This window comes from Pinus tabuliformis, chromosome 9, assembly GCF_031772625.1.
Source record: "Pinus tabuliformis cultivar Carrire ecotype Pingquan chromosome 9, CPIR1, whole genome shotgun sequence".
Classification (NCBI taxonomy): Eukaryota; Viridiplantae; Streptophyta; class Pinopsida; order Pinales; family Pinaceae; genus Pinus; species Pinus tabuliformis.
This window is the reverse complement of record NC_142307.1, coordinates 357,739,321-357,750,330: the sequence shown is the minus strand read 5'-3', so window position 1 is coordinate 357,750,330 and position 11,010 is coordinate 357,739,321. Positions and strand designations below refer to the sequence as shown.

At 40.4% G+C, this 11,010-nt stretch overlaps 1 protein-coding gene across 1 annotated transcript in view; it reads right to left on the bottom strand.

Annotated features, from left to right (window-relative positions):
• Positions 1–8,185: 8,185 nt before the first annotated feature.
• Positions 8,186–11,010, bottom strand: part of LOC149148681 (uncharacterized) — a 238,200-nt gene continuing 235,375 nt past the window's right edge. The window contains exon 6 of the mRNA XM_089440117.1: positions 8,186–8,768. Within this exon, the coding sequence (XP_089296243.1) occupies positions 8,430–8,768 (339 nt within the window). The 3' untranslated portion in view covers positions 8,186–8,429. The remainder of the gene's footprint in view (positions 8,769–11,010) is intronic.

Below are 11,010 nucleotides of genomic sequence, written 5' to 3'. Positions count from 1 at the left end.
CACCTCTCGACGAGAGGAATCTAATAAAAATATTATCAGCCATAAATAAGATGACCCACATGAAGTTTTGCCCTGGTTGCCAATTTTAACACTCCCTCTCAACCATGGAGAACTTCATCTGCAATCTGTCTATCGGTCGTTACTATTCATCCATCAAATGCACTGCCCTGTACAACCTGACCCTTGCCCTGCTCTGCTCTATTCTGCCTGTTCTGCTTTGTCTTGTTCTGCCCTGCACTGATCTGTACTATTTTGCTCTGTTCTGCTCTGCTCTTGCATTGTTCTGTTCTGCTTTTCTTTTGTCCGAATTATGATGAAGAAGAAATGATCGAGGATGTATCATACTGACTCAAAGTCAGTCTCAGAGTATGTACCACTGGTCCAGACCAGTCTCAACCAACCCGAAGTCAGCGTCATAGTGACTACACCTCCACTGGTCCTAGACCAGTATCATCCTCCACTGACTCAAAGTCAGTCTCAGAGTGCGTACCACTAGTCCCAGACCAGTCTCAGCCGACCCGAAGTCAGCTTCATAGTAAGTACCACTCCTACCACTGGTCCCAGACCAATATCGCAGTCTCAAAGAGTGTACCACTGGTCCCAGACCAGTCTCAACCGACCCGAAGTCAGCGTCATAGTATGTACCACTCTCACTGGTCCCAAACCAGTCTCAACCGACCCGAAGTCAGCGTCATAGTATGGTACAACTCCTACCACTGGTCCCAGACCAGTATCGCAATCTCAGAGAGTGTACCACTGGTCCCAGACCAGTCTCAACCGACCCGAAGTCAGCGTCATAGTATGTACCATTCTCACTGGTCCCAGACCAGTACTACACTGACACGAAGTCAGTCTCGGAGTATGTACCACTGGTCCCAGACCAGTCTCAACCGACCCGAAGTCAGCGTCATAGTATGGTACAACTCCTACCACTCGTCCCAAACCAGTATCATTGATCCCAGATCAATGGAGGTCATCCTAGCGTAGGGAGTACGATAGATACAACGATGCGTCCATCGGTACTACTATGGTCCCTAACTTCATTTCCCTTCTCATTGATCAGATGACAGGTACTTCCCATGAGTCCCAGACTGCATGGGTAGGATGCCTCGACAGGAGAACTAATCAATCCTGTCCTCACAGGAGAACACATCAATCCTGCTACAATCGCTGTGGAGAACACATCAATCCAGGCTATCGCATGGAGAACACATCAATCCAGGCCTCACAGGAGAACTAATCATCCTGCTACACAGGAGAGCGAATCATCCTGTTCCACAAGAGAGCGAATCATCTTGTCCCACAAGAGAGCGAATCATCTTGTTCCAGTGTGCACCACCAGGGGAGGGTGAGTCACCCTGTGGTCATATGTTGCTCCAGTAGGAACCGCAAGTCCTCAGAGCTCCCAGAGCTCAATGTATGCAACATGCAGGATCCTTGTACAAAGGTTTCTTGCCGACTCCAAGTCGTTTGGGAAAATCACAGATTCGATCTTTCCTCGGGGCTTTGACAAGGTGTATCAACCTATACATCATCTTAATGTGATGGAGCTTCCTTGCTCATCGACTTACCATATCCCAGATGATGTCTATCTGCTGGAGAAATTGACGAATACGGGAATTCCTCAATAATCGAATCCCACCTCTGGTTGTTACAGAGAATCATAGTGGTATCCAATGTAAATCCAAACAGCTCACTGAAGAGCTTTCACAACCAGACTGCCTCACACGAGGTTATGCTAGCAACAATATATCCTGCTTCGGCGGTGCTCAAAGCCACCGACTTCTACTTCCTGCTCATCCAGGATATCGAAGCAGATCCCAAGGTGAAACAATACCCGGAAGTGCTCTTACGGTCCACCACACTGCCTGCCCAATCAACATCAGTATATCCAAGTAGTCTCACATCTCCGGCAGTGTATCTTAATCCATGAGAGATTGTGTCCTGAAGACATCTTAGAAGATTCCTGGCATCAATCCAGTGAGGCTCAACCAAATATGAGCTCACAATGCTAACTGCAAAACATATGTTCGGACGGAGGTTCACCAAGAACATCAATGCGAATGAGTTTTTGAAACTCAGAGGCATTTCCCAAGTCTGGTCCAACATCACTACCATATAACTTCTAAAAGTTAAGATCCTCGAGGTAGTCACAGGCTTGCAATCCATCATACCGAATCTTTCCAATATATTTACCACATATTTTCCTTGAGATAGGAAAATTTCCCTTGGCTTCTACCACACTTCAAGTCCTTGGTCCTTCATTTCAAATTCAGAAGCCATCTCCCTCTTACATTTGTGAATGAGAGGGTTTGCACCTGTTAGAAAGAGGTCATCCACATACAACACCAGTATGAGAGGCTTGTCATCTTCAACCTTAAAGTAAAGGTTAGGATCAGCTTCACTCCCAGTGAATCCCAGCTTCATCAAGTAGCTATCGATCCTCTCATACCATGCTCAGGGTGCTTGCTTCAGCCCATAGAGAGCCTTCTTCAACCTACATACATGAGATTTTCAATCATAAATCTCAAATCCTTCAGGTTGCTCCACATAGACCTCTTCTTTGATAGAACCATGCAAGAACGCGGTCTTAACATCCATCTGATGTAGGTTCCGTCCTTGTGAAGCCACAAGGGCTATGATCAAGCGGATGGTCGTATATCTGGCAACAGGTGCAAATATCATAGTCTATACCTCCCTTCTGGGATAAACCACGAGCAACAAAATGAACCTTATACTTTTCCATACTTCCATTTGTTGCATGCTTTATCTTATAAAGCCATTTTGAAGTAACAATTGTCTTGTCCAGGGTCTGGGAACTACTTCCCAGACATCATTCTCCATAATAGACTCATATTCTATGGTCATAGCATCCTTCCATAGTTAATGCTTGATGACATCTGAGAATGATGAAGGTTCATTTTGTATGATCGTGCTCATGATGGTCAGGTATCCCTGATACCTGTTAAGTTTCTTACTTTGATAGAAGGTTCCTCAGGGTGCAGCATGTCCTTCAGCATCATCAAGTATTCCCTAAGCCATGAAGGCCTCTTCCTAGAAGAGGAAGGCTCATGTGGATGAGGATCAATCAGATCCATGGGTTCTTCTACATCAGGCATTGATTCATCATCATTTTCTTTCGGTTCCCTGGTGTCGGCTTCTTGAGAGCTACTCAAAGTCAACAGATTGTCCGCCTTGCTGAGAGCCATATCTTTGTCAAAGGTGACATCATGACTAATCACGACTTCCCTTTGACCGGTGGTGAACATTTATTCAGGAGTTTAGGAACCCAATGCTTGATGAGGGCATCGATTTTGTACATATACGGCGGTGATTGTAGTTTCAGCCCATAGAAACTTTGGAAGTCTTTGATCATGTAGCATGGCCCAGACAACTTCCATCATCGTGTGGTTCTTCCTTCCCCCACACCATTTTGCTCAGGAGTATGTGGTGTAGTAGTCTCCCTCTTAATGCCAACCTCAAGAATGCCTGAGTAAACCAATTGTAATATATCGTAGGTCTTGCTTTGGCTTGAGGGGAATGGTCCCCTTTTGAGCTTTCCTTTGGCACATCCCGGACATACACCTTCTTTCTCTACTTGGAATTCGGGCATCCCTGTTACCATCTGTCTTACATCGGGTAGAGCTTTGTAATGAAGGTGGGAAAACCTCTGATGCCAAAGTTCGGACTAAAGAGTTGTGTCACAAGACATGACACCTAGCGGACTTCAATCGACCTGATATAATGAATCAACACTAAACCCAAGAGTAAAGGCATCTTTAACATTATTTTTCCATATACATACCTTGCCATTGCTGAAGGTTACCTTGTAGCCTCTGTCTTCCATTGCCAAGATGGACACTAGGTTCCTTTTGAGGTCAGGTGCATTTAATACATCCTAGAATCTCTAGCCTTCTTGAATGTTTGTCCTCTTCCTTGATTCCCAGCTCTCCTCTTACCTTTGCTGTTGAATTTGTCATTCCTTTGATTGCCATCAGAGGGATTTCGAGTTGCACCACTGCATACTGTACCATGCTTCTCTAATCATGATTATCATCATGCTGCCCATGTCCATGATTTTATCCATCATAATGCTGCTCAAACTAGTGTGCATCATCATCATGCTATCCTATATGTCCATGATCTCATGTTGCACTTTATGTCCATGATCTCATTCATCATGATGCTCATGATCTCATACATAGTGACTTGCTTTATCGCAAATGTAACATCGTCATTTTCTTCTAGCCTTAGGTCCAGCCTTTCCTTTTGATTTAGTCCCGGAATTATTTCTTTTCTTTGCATGAGAAGAAAAAGCAGCAGGAGGACCTTTAGGCATTGGGCATTTCTTGCACTTCTTCCCTTGTTTCTTCTTGAATGCATCCAGCCATTAATTCCTCGAAACCAGGAATTACATTATAATTCAAAAGAGTAGTCCTGAACACATACCATTCAAATGGCAATCCTCCAAGAGTTGTGAGTGTCATTTCTCTGTCAGTAATAGTTTCCCCAATAGATAGGAGATCGTTCTTGATCTTGGTGATTCTTAAGAAGTATGCTTGCATACTTTCATCTTTACCCTTCTTGATTTCCCTCAGCTTATTTCTAAGAAACAAAACTTGATTTGCATCATTAACTTTAAATAAACTCACCAGTCTATCATAGATTTCCTTGGAGGTGTCCAGTTCAGAGATGTAGGCCACCAAGTGCTTGTTGATAGAGTCTCGGATGATCTTCTATTGTTTTGACTTCTCTATTTTTTCATTTGTTCCAGGCAACAGCGGATGCGTTTGATGGAAGTTCAACAATATTGCCTCTCACATGATCCAACACTCCTTGATTCTCAAGGGTTAGATCGATAGACATCTTCCATCCGTGATTGTCAGCTTTCTCACGGAGCTTGTCTTCAGCAGGAAAGAGTGTTGAGGACCCCATAGTTCTTTTAGGATAGCCTTGTCAATATTCTCTTCGATGATTGCTCTTGCTCTTGCTCGGGCTTTGTCTTCACCTCAGCTCTGATACCATGTTAAGTTATGGTATGTTCTATGCTTATAACAGTTTACTTCTTTTCCTTATTATATTCCAAAGATTAGCAATCACACGTACATAAAGTAAAGTGCAGATAGAACATTAAACAATCGACAGAAAACAAGCCAAGACAAGAGACACAAGATGTGGCGGCTAGCCAGGGACAAACCCCACAATGTGTGGTGAAACCCTTTGATCAAATCTTCTTTTATCTTCAATAATTCAGCAGAGAGAAATAGTACAATAAATCTGATTCATATCAGCAGTAGCAAACCCTAGATCAATAGCATCAGCATTAACGGCTTCATTATCAAACTAGGGCATACGATATCTTACAAACCGTTCGTCGGATTGAATTCATTCCACCACCAAAAGTTGCGGCTTTAATAGGAGGTTCAGATGAACCTACAGTGCAATTCCAAAGAGGAGATCTTCTAGGCCATGCAGGTCAATCTTTACTTCTGTAGTTGTAGCTTCAGTTTCAGCAGTTTCCGGCTTCAAACTAGGGCAGTCGATATCTTGCAAACCGTTCATCGGATTGACTTCATTCCACCACCAAAAGTTGCGGCTTTCAGAGGAGGTTTAGATGAACCTACAGCGCAGTTCCAAAGAGGAGATCTTCTAGGCCACGCAAGTCAATCTTTACTTCTGCAGTTGCAGCTTCAGTTTCAGCAGTTTTTGGCTTCAAACTAGGACAGTCGATATCTTGCAAACCGTTCATCGGATTGACTTCATTCCACCACCAAAAGTTGCGGCTTTCAAAGGAGGTTCAGATGAACCTACAGCGCAGTTCCAAAGAGGAGATCTTCTAGGCCACGCAAGTCAATCTTTACTTCTGCAGTTGCAGCTTCAAATTCAACAGCTTCCGACTTCACATATGTGAGAGAGAGACCCATTTCAGCGCAGTAGAGAAGAGACTCATTTCTGCATAGTAGAGAGAGAGAGAGATGTGATGAGATGAGTGAGTCCAAATGAGGAAAAGTCCTCTTATATTTATACACAACGTTGGTGGGTGAATAGATGCGACTGTTGGGCTTCTGAGCCTACATGAGTTGTAGGTCGGCTTGATAATAATTTCATAATCAAAAATAAATTCATATCTCCATGAATACTTATCGGAATCGGATGATCTTTATATCAATCCTACACCTCTCGACGAGAGGCATCTAATAAAAATATTATCAGCCATGAATAAGATGACCCACATGAAGTTTTGCCCTGGTTGCCAATTTTAACAACAACAAGAGCAAGCAATTGCATGTTCAAAGGTTCCTTCGAGAGATGCTTAAGTGATAATAGGAAACACTCAAACTAATGTGTTACAACTGGAAAGGAAGCAAATTAAATGACCCAGGTGGGTCAAACCTGATAGAGATGGTAAAGAGAACACTTCCAAGTCATAGAGGGAGAGCACTTACGAATTGCGAGACTGTAGACCAGGAAAAGGTAATGGGCCTCTAATAAATGCACAAGGAAAGAAATGTTTATGAGGGTTGTGGCAATGGCTGAGGTTGAACTAATGGGCAGAGGGACAATCCAATAAACCAATTTTTCATTCACTAATCAATTGAATTGTCATAAATAGACAGGTTTGTTACGATTCTAGGTAAATAGTGAAATACAACCCTATTTGGAGCACCCTAGTCAATGAAGACCACAAAACAAGTGGTTGGGGAAGGCCACACAACGTGGTTCTAATACCATGTTAAACTCACACAAATGTAACAAGCAAAGTTTAGAGAAACTCGTCTCACTCATTTATATTCACAAGATGTACATATTAGTACATAGTTTTTCGAGCCCTGTATTTCATCTTCCAAGAGTCATCTGGACTTCAATGACTATTGGAATTCCTTCCCACCAACCCTCACAGATTAGATATCCAACAAAGCACTATTGGGGGGTTGGCAAATTGTTTGAAAACCCCGGGTGGAGGCAACGTGGTCCTTTGATTGACAAGTGTCATGGTGGTATACCTCTCACACTTGGTTTCAGTGCCCTCCCCACCTTCCATTAACTATCAAGCACTCAACAACCCCGAAAATTCTGTCGTTGATCAAAAACACCTATGCAATGCACTCTGAAAGTTACACAAAATTTAACCACATGCAGAAGGGTGGAATACACACTTGTTTAATAAAATTTAATTTTTCAACTGCATAATTAAACTATATAGTATATACTGCACTCAAAACCATTTAAGTTACAACAAGGCATGTTAACCACTCAAGTTTCACTTCAATATGTGTCAATGACTCCATGATCAAAGTAAAATTAAAGCATTCCATCATGATCAAAACATGTTAGAATTTCATAATTTCATCTACTTCTCATCATTTTGTACTCCAAATTCTGCAGCACTACGAGAATATTCTAAAAATTATTTTAGTATGATGAAACAGAGCTATGTAAAAAGCCTAGGTATCTTAGGACTATACTAGCAAGTGAGTTCACTTTAGGGAGTTTTTTTCCTCAGTCCATTATTTGTGTTTTCCAACCCTTATAATCAGTGGATTTTTTCTCCCAAATATAACCCAAAGCTAGAGTGTCATTTGATGGGAGTTTTAGGTGAATCCTAGTGCCTAGAGTAGATGTATATTACCATACAAGATCATCTCTAAGGTTACACAGAATTTGGTTGAGTTTAAGTGTCAAATTTTTATTGTAATATGCATCTACTCTATGGTTTATTTCTCTACTAACGTGCTTTTATTGAAATAAACCATAGAGTATATGTATATTACAATAAACAGACCATTGAAGTTGAATAAACACTAAAAGCTAGCCAACATTCATAGAGTGTGCCCCAAAGAATTGAAAACTTCCTGAGTGGCCTGCGCACCTTTGTTTGCAATGAAGTAAATTACTAGTAAATTTGTCATTGTTTAGTAGTAGCACCTACATCAATCAAAATTGGCCACACGAATGATGCAGCACTTCATCAAATTGATCACCTCCATATTCTTGTTGGAGGAGCAGAGTATCATATATTTCTATAGTTTCACTGTGGAAAATAAGAATAAGAAAATTGCAAAATCAAGGTATGCACGACATATGTAAGAGATAAACCATTCTTGAAATGAAAAAAAGTAACCCTGTTGGCTTCTTGACATCTTGATGTCGCATCTAAATTTAGAGCAAAAGTTAACCCTCTCTATAAACTTAAAATTTATATATATTCATTCAATCCTTATAAAACAGATATTTGAAACTTCCTTTCTGTGGCCACCGTTTATTGTCAATAAAATCAATTGCCCTGTTGGCATCCACGCATAGACCTTCATTTATACAAGTATGTTGCATTGGCCTCAAAAGAAAAGACATGCCAATTTACATAATCCTATCTTCACTGCTTTGTGACACATGAATATTCTCTCTTTCGGTGGGCATTTTTGTTACAATTATTGCATTTGCTTGTAGCGGCAAGCCTGATAAATTGCTTTCATTAGGGGCTGTTGATCCTCGGCAAAATCCTTTATTTCTCTATGATGATCAGCCAGCAATGGTACAGAGGCATATTCTTTGTCTAATTTTTCCTTAGCAAGGGTATGTATTGCTTTTAGTTCTTTATTTTCAATTCGTAGGTGCTCTAGTTGAGACTTTACGCTATTGAGATACTTGACAGTATTAGCAATGGCAAGTCGACTGTGTTCCATCTCCTTTTCGTCCTCCGATTTCTTGGTTTGCGTTGGCATCCTGCCAAAAATGTCTTCAACTAAAGTTTTCAAGCCACCTCCCAGCTGCCCAAACAAATTTCAAAATTCAAACCTGATTTTAGAAGATACTTTTCATGCATAATAAAAAGTATGCACACGATATATGTCATTATCAAAAATAGTCAAAATAATTTATCAGTCATAAAACTAAATAAAAATCAATTTGTACACTCACAGGAGAACAGCGAGTCCCTCATGCTGTTTCTGTTGTTTGCTTGTGTTCTTTTACATGTTTGTCCATTGTCAAAAATAGTCGAAATAGTGAATGAATATGAACCATAAAAGTAAAATGTGGTGTATGAGGACAAGAGCTGTGAGATATTAATGGATCTCCCATTTCCCAGGAGTTAACTAATCATACACTAGTCTTCTCTAAACCTCCAAAATCCAATTTGAAATTTTTTCTTGCAAGGTTTTAGGAAAACAATTAAGCAAGACAGCATCACAATGCATGTATTCAGCACAAGCAAAGACAAAAGCATCCACGTGAGCTCTAGTCTTTTGGTTAAATTATCAACTAAATAGAAGCGATGTAGTAAACGCATAAGAGGGAACCATCTTGTGGTGTAAACGCATAAGTGGGAACTATCCTCCACAAGAGGAGCATGGGGGTTCCTAACTTCGAAGGGAATCAAGGAGGTCGATTGAAGCACTTGGAAGAGCTCAGCTATGCTAGGCTCAGGGTTTGGACATTGCACCCGTACATCGTATGGGTAAAGGAATGGAAATTGAGCCATTCCATGCATGAGATTGTTAGCATGTGTTCTACTCTCAAATGGTGTCTATTTAGCTAGGAACACAAGGTGAATTAATTATCTCCAATATCCATAAAAAGTTTCTAAGTGAAATGTCTTAATTAGATTTAATTAAGAAGTTTTAATTAATTTCTTAAATCTAACTTAGGGAATTGAGTTAATTAATTGAGACAAATCGAGTTTACTCTAGAAACTTATAGAAAAGTGAGAAAAGTGATTTTTAGAAGTCGATATGATCTTAGCCATCAATTGGAGTTAGATCGTGTCTGTTGATTCGTCAACGAGACATTATAAGTGGAAAATTCTTCAAAGTGATTTCCAGATTCTCAGTGAGAGAGGGAAATTGATTTATCTGCAAAGGCCGAGTTTCTCCAGCTAGTTTGAATTGTTTCAGGGAGGCCGAGCTACCGGCGCAAGTGCGAATTTTCTAGTGGGATCGATTTGCATAGGAGAAGTCGAGTTTTCCAGTAAAAGACTAGATTACAGTGGAAGCCAAGCTATTTTCCCAGTGGGTGCAAATTTCCAAAGAGGCTGAGATATTTGCTGGAAACACACCAATATGATCGATTCAGGGTCACAAAGAAAGGCCAAATTGATTTAGAGGGGCCAAGTTGCTTCTTGGGCTTCGAGTCAGCGTGCAAAAGTGAAGAAATTAATTTGTGAGGTTTGCTAATTTACGAAAAACAATATATGCAAATTCAATTACAAATTCGCTGAAGAATAATAAAATCCCTCATCTGCAAAATTGGTTTTCCTTTCAGGGTTTTTCTAGGGACAATTTGTCAAAAAATATCGGTGTCAACTTTTTATGTGTACGATATTTTCTCAATTCTGTGATTATTTGTGAAATTGTAGTGGTGTTTTATTTCAATATTTTCCATGACTTAATTTCCAGAAGACATAATCTGCGAAGATAGAATATTAATAACCAATAACTGCAATATGATTTTCATATGGTATCAGAGCTACTCAGTGAAGCGTCAATTTCAGGGCAAAAGAAGCTCAAAGCAAAGCACAATAAGAGAAACCAAGGGTTTATAAAACATAATTCAAACTCCTCCATATTTATTGGGGATTTGTCTATTTTCCGAGGGTTTTCAAAAATGGATTCAGTAGGATTGAGAGATCATGACAATTGGATGGTGCTTCAAACTTTGTTGTCTAGAAAGCCAGAATTTGTTTGTTGCTAGAGGAGAATGGTCTCAAAGAATATGTGACCAATGTTGTAGCCATATCGGCAGATCTAGCACAATTCATTGCATATAAGAAGGAAGATGCCAAGGTGAGAAGAATAAGCCTCAACGAGGTTAGGGATCATGTCATTCCACATATCGCAAATTTGGATACAATGAAGAAGATGTGGGATGTTATTCTAAATTTGTACCAAAATGCTACCATGAACTAGAAATTGATTCTCAAGGAGAAGCTAAGAAATACTCGGATGAATAAGGGTGAATATGTTGTTAGTTACCTCACCAAGCTCAAACTTGTGAAGGATGAGTTAGCATCTC